This window comes from Schistocerca gregaria, chromosome 5, assembly GCF_023897955.1.
Source record: "Schistocerca gregaria isolate iqSchGreg1 chromosome 5, iqSchGreg1.2, whole genome shotgun sequence".
Classification (NCBI taxonomy): Eukaryota; Metazoa; Arthropoda; class Insecta; order Orthoptera; family Acrididae; genus Schistocerca; species Schistocerca gregaria.
In genome coordinates, this window is record NC_064924.1 from 352,703,179 (window position 1) to 352,717,748 (window position 14,570).

Here is a 14,570-nt window from a genome sequence, read left to right on the forward strand (position 1 = left end):
TCCACCTGAAATTTACATAATATGTGTCACACTTGTGGACTATGCATGGTGTCTGTTCTTTCAGACATGACTGAAAGAACAGGCACCACTCATTCGTATATTTGATTTATCTCTACGGGCAATGAGTCCACCATCTTCTGCGCAGATGCACAATTACATCTGACCACCTGTGGGAATGTCAAACCAAGAACCTGGGAGGAGACTGATGGGGATTGCAGATAAGTCACGATACATGAAAGTGTGGGTCAGCCAAGAGACATGCCAAGATAGTCTGCTCAGCTGCGATAAACACTGTGTCTGGGTGACACAGTGATTAATGCAGCTGCCTGGTAAGTAAGAGTCCTCAGGTTTGAATCTCGGTCCACACGCATTTTCACTCATTCCTGTTGATTCCACATTTCCTCTCCTCTCCTCTCCTCTCCTCTCCTCTCCTCCTCTCCTCTCCTCTCCTCTCCTCTCCTCCTCCTCTCCTCTCCTCTCCTCTCCTCTCCTCTCCTCTCCTCTCCTCTCCTCTCCTCTCCTCTCCTCTCCTCTCCTCCTCTCCTCTCCTCTCCTCTCCTCTCCTCTCCTCTCCTCTCCTCTCCTCTCCTCTCCTCTCCTCTCCTCTCCTCTCCTCTCCTCTCCTCTCCTCTCCTCTCCTCTCCTCTCCTCTCCTCTCCTCTCCTCTCCTCTCCTCTCCTCTCCTCTCCTCTCCTCTCCTCTCCTCTCCTCTCCTCTCCTCTCCTCTCCTCTCCTCTCCTCTCCTCTCCTCTCCTCTCCTCTCCTCTCCTCTCCTCTCCTCTCCTCTCCTCTCCTCTCCTCTCCTCTCCTCTCCTCTCCTCTCCTCTCCTCTCCTCTCCTCTCCTCTCCTCTCATCTCCTCTCCTCTCCTCTCCTCTCCTCTCCTCTCCTCTCCTCTCCTCTCCTCTCCTCTCCTCTCCTCTCCTCTCCTCTCCTCTCCTCTCCTCTCCTCTCCTCTCCTCTCCTCTCCTCTCCTCTCCTCTCCTCTCCTCTCCTCTCCTCTCCTCTCCTCTCCTCTCCTCTCCTCTCCTCTCCTCTCCTCTCCTCTCCTCTCCTCCCTTCTCCTCCCCTCCCCTCCCCTCCCCTCCCCTCCCCTCCCCTCCCCTCCCCTCATGGGTCATTATTTATCATAGTTTGTTAGTTGGCCTGTTCACTGGGAATAATTTGAAAGCATTCAGTTTAAGTTTAGCACCCACATCACACATTTTTTTAGGCATACAGTCAAAAGGCGGCTTACCTTAGGTCTTTAACCATCAGGATTTTGAACAGGGGGTGCGATGGGGATGGTATTCAATGTTACTTTCTTAAGCATATAACTCTAAATACCTTTGTGAATTATGTAAAAAACATTCAATGAAAGCAGAACTTTATTTCGTAATGTCATCTTCAAAATTATTAAATAAATTCTCAGAATAATTTCAAAGCCAAAGAACTTCGATTCACATGTTGCATACAGAAATAGAAAACTTACTTCAAATCTCTTTGGCTAGTGTTTTCAAGGTTTCTGCTTTGACAAAATTTTGCTTCCTATTGAACAACTAGATGTTAGGGGGCAAGTAACCAAAGACCTTAGTAAACTGGAGGAACATGACAGGTTGTGCTTTTTAAAGAATGCCAGAAGAATTACATCTTAGCTTGCAAACATATGATGGAAATGAGTATTATCAAGTGCACCACTGAAATTTTTTAGGTATTTAGACCTCAGAGTGGAAGCTGCAGTGACATGTTAAAGATTGTAAAAATGATGTTCCTCGATATCAAATGACACCACTCAGAGTCTGGTAAGATTGCTTGTTAGACAATTGTAAGGTTCTACAATTAGGACTAGAGGACGCAATTTTAGATAATAAAGGTATTGACAGTTATTGGCAGCAGCACATCTTCGAAACACTCATCAACCATAGAGTGAAAGTATCCAAATGTTTCAAAACTTTGTTAAGCCTTCTCTAACATTGTCTCATGGAAATGTGGTCACAGAAAGGAGGTACTCAGTTTTGAAGCACACAGGAGAAGATAAGACAGCTATGTCAGAGACATTTTGAAAGAGCGTCTTGAGTATGATACATTCTTAGGGACAATACCCCATTTTTTCATGTCTGTCAACTAACAACTCCTGAAGTATGGACAGCAAGCATGTGCATATTATATTGCTCATAAGGAAAAATGTGGAAGGAAAAAGAGAAGATGAAGTAGAAGCAAAAAGAGAAACAAAGCCAAAGGTGTCTTAAGGAGGAGACTAAAAAGATGAATAACATTAACAAATGAATTGACTATTGAGACATCTGCTCTTTTTTTTTAAAAAAAAAGAAAAAAGAGAAAAAAGAAGATAAGAGATCGCAAACTATCTAAGGGAACATAAGAAGAACTTCTCTCCAGACTTCAGATAAACTGAAGAAAGCAATCAAAAAGCATTATTTAAAGGCACCCAAATTTGCCCAAGGTAGAGTGTGTTTGAGGGTGCACAGGCCATGAAAGTAAAAGGGAGTGTGAAAGAAGGGAGGTGGAAACCATTCAGAAAAATCTTGAGAAAAGTGCCTCCATAGCTCCTCAAGCTGAATGGTACATTTTTACTGCTGGAATAGATAGACTAGTGTAAATCTTTGAGATTGCTGGGTAAATAAAAAAAGTAAAATACACTTATTTACATCAGTCTGGGGTCAAGCAAAATGTTATTGTAATTTGTAGTGTTAGTGGGCTTGTAGCGTCATTGCTTGTGAAGCCAAAATTTTTGGGACTAAGATGGCTAAGGATTTACACTGATACACCTCACATGTAGAGGAGTCATGGGTTAGTTTCCAGTTAGAGAGGAAACATAGGCACCTGGAGTATCACAATAGTGGAAACCTGAATCGACAGTTGCACGGAGCAGTGTTTTACAGGAGCCAGCATTCCTCCATTAGGGATTTGTTGTTGTAAATTATCACAGGGGTGTGTACTGCTCCAAAGGGGCCATAGTGAATGTATAACAATAGTAACTCATTATAGACAAATCCAGTATTTACGTGAGTTAAATGGGGAACAATGCAAACTACCTATATGGGCAGATGGCTAATCAGTCACACAGATTTTGTTTATTGAAATATTGATTAGAAATTGTCGTAGACTGCAAAAGTTCTTTTTAATGGCATGTTGTTGCAATGACATGGTCAAGTCTGACAGTGTATCTATGAAATGTTCTTGTAGATGAGGGAAGAAAACATCTTTGTTTTGTGGCTGAAGTGATGAATCACATAGTATTGCTGTTAAATTTATATGCCAGGTGGCTTGTTTCTCTTGTAAGTGTATGTAAAAGGTCATAATGCTTGGATTTAAACATGAGGATCTTAACAGTTAGATAATTTGCATGGTTATGTTAGCTGAAATGTCTAGTATTCTTGCTATCCGCAATCTGACTATCTGACTATACTTATAAAGAAGCAACTCATGAAAAAGTGTGAATTCTTATCTTTTCTTGTAGCTATGCTGTATGTATATCAACAATGTAGGAAAGATAAATATCTATTTACTGTAAAGAGGGTGTGTTAAATTGCAGACAGACACAATTACAAGACCTTACATAAAGCTTTCAGCCAAGCCTTCATCAGCAAAGGAGGAAGACACACCATTCATACGCACAGCCAAGGACACCACATGCACACATATCTGCCAACTCAGTATCCCAGGCTAGAGATGGCACTCAGGCCCGAGATACTGGAGTTCATGATCATGTGTGCATGAGGTGAGCTTGCTTGTATGTATGAGTGATGTGTGTTTCTCCTTTGCTGATGAAGGCTGTGGCTGAAAGCATTATAAGTGTCTTTTATTGTGCTTGTCCCCAACTTAACATGTCTTCTGTACGGTAAGTAGCAATTTATGTTCTCCTACATTGTTGATGTTCCTACCTGGGGTTTCCATTGTTTGATTATATTGTATGTACCTCAATTTAAACCATTAACATTCGCTATTCATGTGTCTATGCTGCTTAACAGTAATGTTGCTATTGGCTGACTACATCATGAGTCTTATGCTCTGAATATCTGCTGGGTCATTCCATCTAAAGTGCTATGAGTGTAGACCTACCCTAAAAATGAATCTGTGGAAAATTTTAAATTATGAGCTTAAGTATATGAGAAACAGTGGCCTTTTGTTGGGTTGGCTTTTCGAACAATGTGTGTTAAAATGAACAAAACCCAATGATTGAAGCCCTTTTATTACAAGACACAAGCAAGTAGGAAACTGGGCTGTCAATCAGAAAAATATAGTGTGACAGAACGTAGCATTTTGTGAGCCATTGTAATGCATTAAAGTGACTCGAAAAACCTGTGGGGGAAAATGCACAGGTTTGGGGTCAGATATCTCAGGAAGAAAAAATGCAAAAGAACTACAATGTGGCACATTTGTTGACAATGCCTGGGACATCATTCTGTTAGCATACCTTCCTGCTTAGCCAATTAATTTCAATTATACTGAATCACAAACATGGTGTCAAATTTAAAATTACAATAAATGAGCCAAGTTCAGATGTAAATATTGAAAAAGGGTCATTTCAGAAATTCTTCTTTCCAGCACCATAGTAAAGAGCACAATTTTCTGCAGTAGCAACATCCTTGTTGGATCTTAAAGTCGGTTCAGGAAAGGGACAAAATATGAGGCTGAACTTCAACAAAATTCATCTATACGCTATGATCACAACATTGTACAGGTTGCTGAAGCTATAACTTCAAGACAAGCAAGAATGACAACTGATAAATTAATGCTGAAGTTCCAACTAGCCATGCAAACCATGGCAATTTTATGACTTAACCACTTCAGAACCATTACTATAGTTTAGTCAGTTTCTGTCCCTATCATGGGAGTGACCAAGTATGGTTGAAAATGCAAGCTGGGAATGACATTATTATCAAACATTGCTTATCCTGTTACATATAGATGGCCGTGTTTGATGGTTTTTTCACCAAGTTCACAAAGCCTCATCTGGGTTTATTTCTGTAGTTTCAAGCTGTGTTTGCTGGCTTCTTGATCGAGGTTCCAAAGCTTCAGTTGGGTTTCTAGCCTTGCTTCCCATGCCATGTTTGTTATTGGTTTCTTTATCGAGGTTCCAAAGCCTTATTTGGGATTCTTGCCATGGTTTCTAAGATGATATGTGGGTCTCTTCATGCTGGTTCACAAACCGGAGCTATTTAAAATTACTGATTCATAGAATTAATTTTTCTTCGGTACTGTTCAATATGGCTGCAAGAAAATTATGCTGATGTCCTATTCTATGTGCTAAAAGGGCTGCAACATTCACGATGATGTGTTGTTCAGGAATCCAACATTTATCATCTCTTTCAAGCCAACAGAATTATCAAACTGGACCAAAAGTGTGCATGAAATTGACCAGGCCATCATGTTCTTGATCATCAAATTCTCATATATTACCAAAGCACCAATGATTGTCATAGGTGCAGGTGGTGTATAGGTCAGAAGTAAGGCTTCAAACGACATGAAAGCCACACTGGTGTCAGTTGATTGATAAACAGAGGCCACAAAAGAAGTTGTGTCACTTGATACATCATTAACTTGAATGTGGTTCAAATCCATTGGCAAAAATTGGTGATTTTTGCCAGTTCCATCTAATGACGGCCATTTATAAACTGTTCTTCATGTAGATTTCTGTTTTCTTCTATTTCTTGGCATCAGTTTGCCAATCACCACTGTTGCTTCACCTGGCACTGTGCAAATAGCAAACTGTATCATGTTGCACATGATTTTAGTTGAAGTTCAACATTACTTTTCATTCCTTTGCTGAATTGACTCTTAAGATACAACAAGATGTTTCTAGTGGAGAAAAGAGTCCTCTTTCCAGTGTGCTGGAAAGACAAACTTAAGAAATGACCTTTTGCAATATTTGCACCTGAACTTGGGTCACTTTCTGCAGTTTTATATATGGCATGATGATTATGATTGACCGTGGTCCGCAATAAGTGATTAGACAGGAAGATGTGCTGACAGAGTCCGGCAACAGGTGTTGTTAGTATATGTGTCAAGTTGTAGTTCCTTTGCATTTATTCTTCCAGAGATATCTGACTGCAAAAAGGAAAAAACGACTTCAAATGTTTTTCTTTGCAGGTTTTTTGAGGTACTTTGACAGTTTTTTTCACAGTGCCATAATGTGTTTTTGTAATTCCGGGCCAGAAGTTGTATAGGACTTGAAAGCAAGAGGTTCCTTGTGTTAAGAAAGGTTCACACATTGGGATTTACTCGTTTTCACCACACCCTTGTCGAAGAGCTTCTCAAACATGGGACAATAGTTTCCAATATGGTGGGTATAATGGGCTCAAATTTTGCCTGAATTCATTTCTCTGATATCTATGTATTTATGGTATATTTAAACAAAATCAGAAATGGGTGGATGGAAAACTTTTGAAAAATGTGATCACTTGGGATTTAATGACCCTGCTGTCATTGGCTGGTAGGATCGTGTGACACAAGCAATGATTGTCTGACAAAAGCATATTGCTCAGCACAATCTTGATTTCAGTACTTTGGAAGCTATCGTGTTTTGTTTGATGGAATTCGTATTTATACTTCTGTGATACAAAAATATACAGTCCACATGTTGCTGCGCATCAGAGCTCTCCCCAAACTCCGTTGTTATTTCCTGAAGTGCTGGGAAGTTTTACATCAGTGTATAAAAGTTATACATTCAAAGGATTGATAAGTTTTACAACTCCAAGAGACAGTATACTGTCACTTGACACAGAAAAAATGTACTTTCACCAGGTGTATAGTGTAATTTCACACAGATAAAAGTGTATTTTCACCCAGGGAAAAATTCTGTGTTTAATTGGGAAATCTGTGAAAAAATCTTGGAAGTTTTTTTCCTTGTTGGCATATACACTGTGTTATAGACACTCATTCCAACCTATGCATCTATCGATGCCAGCTGCCAACAGCTTGTCCAATGTCACCTATGATGTCTACCCAATGCAGTTGTACAACACCTTCAGCTGGCAACTCACCATTGCAGATGTCACACAGACAGTAATTGGTAAAACTATTATATGTAATTCTGTTGAAGTTGCTGTGTGAAGAAATCCTTTATTTGTGGTGATTAGTTTCACACATGGTATCCACTATCAAACCATCACCATCATAAGGATTGATATGTAATCCAATCAATACAGAACATTTGCAAATAGCCACAATTATCAGTCAAGACAAACATGTACAAACTTCTCATCTACAGCATATTATCAGTGTTCTTGGTCAAACAACACCAGGGCATGAGTTGTTGATTGGCTAGCAATGCGAGTTTCTGACTACCAATCCCTTGTATAAAAACCACACATCAGTAGTATTTTTCATTTCTGCAATATTTTGAGGTGCAAATTTTAGGTTATTCACCTTGTATACGAATGTGACAAAAGTCATGGGATAGCGATATGAACATATACAGATGGTGGTAGTATTATGTATAAAGGTATAAAAGGGCAGTGCATGGCAGAGCTGTCATTTGTACTCAGGCAATTGATGTAAAAAGGTTTACGCCATATTTATAGCCACATGATGGGAATCAACAGACTTTGAATGCGGAATGGTAGTTAGAGCCAGATGCATGGGACATTCCATTTTATAAATTGTTAGAGAATTCAGTATTCTGAGATCCACAGTGTCATGAGTGTGCTAAGAACACCAAATTTTAGGCATTAGCTCTCTCCATGGAAAATGCAGTGGCTGACAGTCTTCACTTAACGACCAAGAGCAGCAGCGATTGTGTGGTTACGACCAAGAGCAGCAGCGATTGTGTGGTTGTCAGTGCTAACAGACAAGCAACACTGTATGAAGTAAACACAGAAATCAATGTCAGTCATGTGATGAATGTATCCGTTAAGATAGTGTGGCAGAATTTTGTATTAACAGGCTGTGGCAGCAGAGGACTGTCTCAAGTGCCTTTGCTAACAGCACGACATTGCCTGCAGACATCTTTTGGGCTCCTGACCATAAGGTTTGGACCAGAGAGGACTGCAAAATCAATTCCCAATTTCAGTTGTTAAGAGCTGACGGTAGAGTTTGAGCATCTCACAGACCCCGTGAAGTTGTCAACAAGGCACTGTGCAAAATGGTAATGGTGGGGCTCCATAATAGTGTGGGCTGTGTTTACATGGAATGAACTAGTTCCTGTGGTCCAGCTGAACTGGTCAGAAATGGTTATGTTTGGCTATCTGCAGACCATTTGCAGCCATTGATGGACTCAATGTTCTCAAACAACAATGGAAATCATATGGATGACAATGTTCCAATTCACTGGGCCACAGTTGTTTGAAGTTAGTTTGAAGAATATTCTGGACAGTTTGAGGGAATAATTTGGCTATTCAGATTGCCTGACATGAATCCCTTCGAACATTTATGGGACACAATCAAGAGCTCAGTTCGTGCACAAAATCCTGCACCAGTAACACATTTACAATTGTGGGTTGTCATAGAGGCAGCATGGCTCAGTATTTCTATAGGGGCTTCCAGTGACATGAATCCATGCCATGTTGAGTTTCTGCACTATGACAGGAGGTATCCCATGACTTTTTTCACCTCAGTCTACTGGTATTTAGTTCTTCTCTGCAACAATGCTGTGAACATCAGTACAAAGCATTTAAATCGCTAAACTATTTTGGGGTTAGCATTCATTCCTACAAATGCATCTTTGATCCCTCCCAGGTGAGATTCATGAGCCACCATATTTGTGCAGATGGCATGACTATCCTCCCTGAAAAAGTTCAGGCTAATTGGGAAATTCAGCACCCATGAACTTTAAACTTCTAGTGCCATCATCTCCCCAACACAGCATCCATTCAGAAGCCACTGACACATGCTCTTGCTATTCCAATACTAAGGGCAACATCCTGTTTCTCGGATGGACCAAATGGATGTTGCCTTCACTACTGCCAAGAACAGCCTTACCAACAATGCACTTCTGGCTCACCCAGCATGTGATGCCCAGCTGGAAATGTTAGTCAATGCCAGCCAGTATGCATTAGGTGCAGCCTTGTTAGTCAATGGCAGCCAGTATGCATTAGGTGCAGCCTTACAGCAACCATTGGCCTTCTTTTCAAAGATGCCTACGCAATGTTAGTGGAGAGCCAATGTCAAGGAGCTGCTTGCTGTCTAGGAGGCAAACCACTATGTTTCTCATTGCTGGAAGCTAGGAACTTTGTGATATTTACTGAACACAAACCCATCACATATGCCTTCCAGCAGACTAACAGTCATATCCCACCATGCCATTTCTGCTAACTGGATTACATCTCTCAGTTCAGCACAGACATTCAGTATATCTCAGCAATAAACAGTGTTGTTGCTGATTGTCTATCATGAGTCACTGGGATATCTAGTTGCATTGATTTTGCCGTACTTGATGCAATACAAGAGATCGATATGGAGTTGGACTCTTACTACTAACAGCATTCATAACTTGCTCCACCCTCGCATTAAGGCCAGTATCAGGCTTGTTACCCGGCACAGCATGTGGCTGAGACTACTGCAGCTGCACCTGCACCTGCAGTAATGTTGGCCACCAGCATATTCATGCTCCTGTTGGTGATTTTCCTGAGGTTACAAGAGGTTTACAAGTGTCCATTTTGACATTATAAGTCCACTCCCCATCTCTGACAGATAATAGTATCTATTAACTATCATTTATTGTTTCACACACTGGCCAGGGCAAAACCAATTAATGACATCGCAGCTGAAACTGTGTCATGAGCATTTGTGATGAAGTGGATGGATTGCTTTGGTTCCCTACTCCATTTCACCACCAATGGTGGAAGGCAGTTTGAAACCCAGGTATTCAATGAGCATTACTGATTCTGTGGCCTTCATCATCACTACATCATCACATACTACCCATCAAGCAATGGGATATTCAAGTGATGGCATCACACTTTGAAGACTGCTCTACTTTGCCATGCCACACCATGGATTATTACACTCTCGGTTGTCTTTCCTGCCCTCTGCGCCACTTTAAAGACAAATCTCAGTGCTTCAGTGGCCAAGCTGGTATGTGGTGAGCCACTTCAGATACCTGGGGAATTTGTGGAGCCCACTACTACTACTTCTGCCTCTAACATACTGGCCTTCCAGGATGAGCTGCACTCCCATATTGCAAACATCCATCCTAAAGCTAGGTCTCAACCTCCATTGGTTCATACAGACTTTGCCACTGTCATGCTCATAATGGTCTACATTGAAGGGTGAAGTGTGGTCTCCAACCTCTTTAGTGCTATCCTAGCAGTATTGTTGGCTGTGGTCACCATACACTGAAGGTTGACATCACTGCTACAGTGTCATTGGACCGCATTAACATGACCTACACTTTTCCATCTGAAGCTTTCATTATATACCCCCCCACCCCCCTGCCCCCTCCAGATGGTCTCACCACCACCTCCCCAATCAGCACAGCCGCTGATTGATGACCATCAGTCTTGCTCTGGGCAATGAGTGTGCTTGCCAATTAAATTTGCCTCCACACTCTGCTACTCTCAGAGGAGGGAGATTAGGGGGTAGGGGACTGTGTGCTGACTACTATTCATGATTGCCAAGCTCAGAAAGCTACATTATGACCATCTGCGGGCCAATGTGCAAACTTACAGTGCAGGTCACAGTACAGTGCTGCTAATGCCTTAGTTAACTTACAAGCTTACAGCATCCACCACATTGTGGTTTTGGTAGTACATAGATGGGACAGCTAACATAAAAACAGAAATACAGGACTATGACAATAGAGTTTGTGAGTGTGGCATCCAATTCCTACCAACTGTACTGTCTTCCCAATTTGTGCCCAATTTTAGTACCTCAGCAGGATTATGGAGCACAGAAATCTAATGTGTTCCCTCTGCTGCAACTTCACTGGACCCACATGTAACTACAGCTGCAGAGATGCAGGTCAGAGTATGTGTGCTGTAATGGTGCCACTATTTCAGTGGTGACCTGAATGACATATTGTGTAGCATCGTCAGTGCTCACCTGTGCTATGGTAAATGCTGTGATTTCAGTGGTCATTCGAGCAGTGGATTGTGCTTTGACTACAGTTGTCACTTGTGCTGCAGATTGTGTCAGTGATTGCAGTGGTCACCTGAGCAGTGGATTGTGCACAGCGTTTTCAGTGGTTGCTCATGTGACCAACCATTTTCAGTAACTAAGTGGACACCCCGCAGCAGGTAATGTTTGGTGACAGTGTGATTGTTTCTGTGACTAGTTTCCTGTATAAGAAGAGCTGTCAATAAATGTTAATTTAGTGAGCAATTGTGCCTTTTATGTACAAAGAAAATGGGCATATGTTTAGTGATACTGAACAGTTCAAATTTCTAGGTGTTCAGACAGATAGTAACATATTGTGGAAAGCCCACATTCAGCATCTTGTTCGAAGACTTAATGCTGCCATTTTTATTATTTGAATGGTATCTGAAGTAAGTGATCGTTCAACAAGCAAAGTAGTCTACTTTTCTTATTTTCATTTGCTTAAGTCATACAGTGTTATATTTTGGGGTAACTCTTCCCATTCTAAAAGGATATTTTTGGCTCAAATGGGCGGTTCAGGCAGTAAGTAGTGTAAGTTCACGAAACTTTTGTCGACCTCTGTTCACTAGTGTGCTCTGAATTACTAGCTTTCGCAACCGATGGTTGCTTCTTCAGGAAGGAGAGGGATAGACGAAAGGATGTGGGTTTTAAGGGAGAGGGTAAGGAGTCATTCCAATCCCGGGAGCGGAAAGACTTCCCTTAGGGGAAAAAAAGGACAGGTGTACACTCGCGCACACACACACACACACACACACACACACACACACACACACACACACACACACACACACACACATATCCCTGTGTGTGTGTGTGTGTGCGAGTGTACACCTGTCCTTTTTTCCCCCTATGGGAAGTCTTTCCGCTCCCGGGATTGGAATGACTCCTTACCCTCTCCCTTAAAACCCACATCTTTTCGTCTTTCCCTCTCCTTCCTGAAGAAGCAACCATCGGTTGCGAAAGCTAGTAATTCTGTGTGTGTGTTTTGTTCATTGTGCCTGTCTGCCGGCGCTTTCCCGCTTGGTAAGTCTTGGAATCTTTGTTTTTAATATATTTTTCCCATGTGGAAGTTTCTTTCTATATATATACTCTTTACTGTCATTTCTTGTTAACAATATAAGCCTATTCCCAAGAGTTAGCAGTTTTCACGCAGTTAATACTCAGCAGAAATCCAATCTGCATTTGGATCGCCCTCCCTTAACTCTTGTGTGGAAAAGTGTGCGGTATACTGCTGCTATCCATTTTCAATAAGCTACGACAAGAATTAAAAAATATTAGCAGTAATCCATGTGCTTTCAAATCGAAACTGAAGAGTTTCCTCATGGGTCACTCCTTGTAATCTGTTGAGGACTTCCTTGAGAAATTAAACTGATTCTTGTGTTATATTGCTGATAGCGTTTACTTAAACTTATGGCTTGACATTTTTTTGTGTTCATAAACATTTTATTTTACCTGTTATTACTTTTATGTTGTAATTTCATGTACTGACACATTCTGTGACCTTGGAGATTTGCTCTTCAATTTGGTCCTATGGAACTAGATGTGTAAATAAATAAATAACACACCTGTCCTACGCCCTGGGTAAATTATTCCAGACAGACAATGAGTTAAGTACTTAACAAATTTGATTGAAATTGCTCCATGTATTCCTAGGTTTTGCATCAATGTCACACTCTTTTCATACCCATCTCTATGGGATGTAAATGGATGTTAACACTGCAGCACTTCTTTACAGATAGTAGGTAACCTGTAACCCCAAATTCTTTAAAGAACTGAGCTCCCCTGTATAGCAGATTTAAATTTGTGAATTCTGTACAAATCAGTGAGTGTGTTAAATATTTGAAATTAAACATATAAGTGAGAAAAAATTGAGAAAAATTTCAGCTGTTTCTCAACACCACTGATAATAACACCTATTTTTGCTCATCTTTTCAGTGGTACAAGAATTAAATCAAGGCACTGCTCATGGGGTTTCCTTTGTAAAAGAACATTCGAGAATAAAATTAAGCATTTCTGGTTTTGCTTTGCTACTCTCAATTTCAGTTCCTGTCTCATCTGTGAATGATTGGGCACTTGGTGTCTTTCAGCAGTATTCTGCAAAGGTAGTCATTGAAGCCTTCACACATTGATGTTTAGATAGACAAATGAGTTTCATTCAGCATGTCTCTATCTACAGCTGTATACTTATTTTTACACCTGTAATGCAGTAATCTCTGTTTCTTTTGAAGTTTCTGTCCTGAGCTGAAAGTTTCAATTTCCTCTTTAAAATATTACACTACTTATTTACATAGTTTACTGAACATACAGGGCTTCCTACTTGTTTTGGTTGCCCTTTGTACTTTGGCATTTATTTTTGCTACAACTTCCTCATGGTCATTGATACCAGTTCTGATGTGGACATCTCAAAGAGTCATGTCTTTTTGTTGCCATTAAGTCTAATGTATTTCCATCATGAGTAAGGTTCTGAGTTGACTGTTCTAGGTTGCTTTCAGAGAAGCCTTTTAGTAGTGTTCTACAATATTTCTTGTCACACACACCACTAACAGAACTGTACCTATCCAAATTTAACAATTTATTGTTGAATGATGAAAGTCAACTCCAATGGTTTCAGTATGATTGGGGAACTTTTGTACAAGCAAACTGAAGCTTTCTGTCTGGATCTAGGTAGAGATTAACATTGAATTTTACAATGCTTCACCAAACCAAAAACATATTAGTATGGCATCTTTGATTGGTATACTTTGGCATCAAACTACTGCTGCCCTTGAAAGTAACTTCATATAAAAGTCCTTTAGGTATTTACAATATCTTTAATAAAAGTAAAGCATATAGTTATGAACTACTTAAAGAGGAGATGGTAGAACATTCTGAGAGACTTACAATTAAAGCAACAAAACTGAATATTTTGTAACTTAAAAATGTTTCTATTATCATGACAAATGAAACAGTCAGAAATAGGAAGAAAGAGTAAAGTGTATAAGAAAGGAATGGAAGGAAAAGTGACTCCAAGTCTCAGCAGTGGGAAACCAATAGCTTGAAAAATAATGCGGACTCCCAAGTAAGTCAACTTTTATAAAGGAGGTGGGAAGGTTGCATGCATACACTTCACACTCTTCTGTCATCAAAATCATTAGAACCTCTTACTTTTCTGACTTAATAGCTTTTCCTTTATCATGAGAAGTGAAATGATAAGAACTAGGAAAAAGAATAATATTTGTAAGTGGTGTTGTTTGTTATCAACAATCCATCTGACTGTGAGAGTAACAGAGATACTCTCAAGTACAACACTATAAATAAAAGCTATATGCATTACCATTTAGTGCGTCAAACTTAAGCGCATAAGAGGGTGAGATATGCAAATATAAAACTCTTTGACAATTTATCCATGGGAATATAATGTCTGACAGATAGCATAAACGTTTCCAAATGTAGATTAAAGATGCTCGTCTAGTGTTTCAAAGTTTTTACATCAAACTTCTAGGGAGGATAGGACAGGTCATGGGGAGCAGTTTATGGTAAAGACAAAAAGTTTGCTGA

General features: G+C 40.3%; 1 protein-coding gene across 1 annotated transcript in view; it reads left to right on the forward strand.

Moving 5' to 3' along the window:
• Positions 1-14,570, forward strand: part of LOC126273341 (dynein axonemal heavy chain 10) — a 1,458,287-nt gene that overhangs the window by 91,604 nt on the left and 1,352,113 nt on the right. Inside the window, exons 70-82 of the mRNA XM_049976887.1 lie at positions 1,500-1,593; positions 2,119-2,218; positions 2,650-2,771; positions 4,426-4,551; positions 4,602-4,764; positions 6,038-6,099; positions 6,156-6,282; positions 7,210-7,261; positions 8,852-9,034; positions 9,451-9,554; positions 10,098-10,207; positions 10,937-11,067; positions 13,077-13,135. Coding sequence (XP_049832844.1) covers positions 1,500-1,593; positions 2,119-2,218; positions 2,650-2,771; positions 4,426-4,551; positions 4,602-4,764; positions 6,038-6,099; positions 6,156-6,282; positions 7,210-7,261; positions 8,852-9,034; positions 9,451-9,554; positions 10,098-10,207; positions 10,937-11,067; positions 13,077-13,135 — 1,433 coding nt within the window. The remainder of the gene's footprint in view (positions 1-1,499; positions 1,594-2,118; positions 2,219-2,649; positions 2,772-4,425; positions 4,552-4,601; positions 4,765-6,037; positions 6,100-6,155; positions 6,283-7,209; positions 7,262-8,851; positions 9,035-9,450; positions 9,555-10,097; positions 10,208-10,936; positions 11,068-13,076; positions 13,136-14,570) is intronic.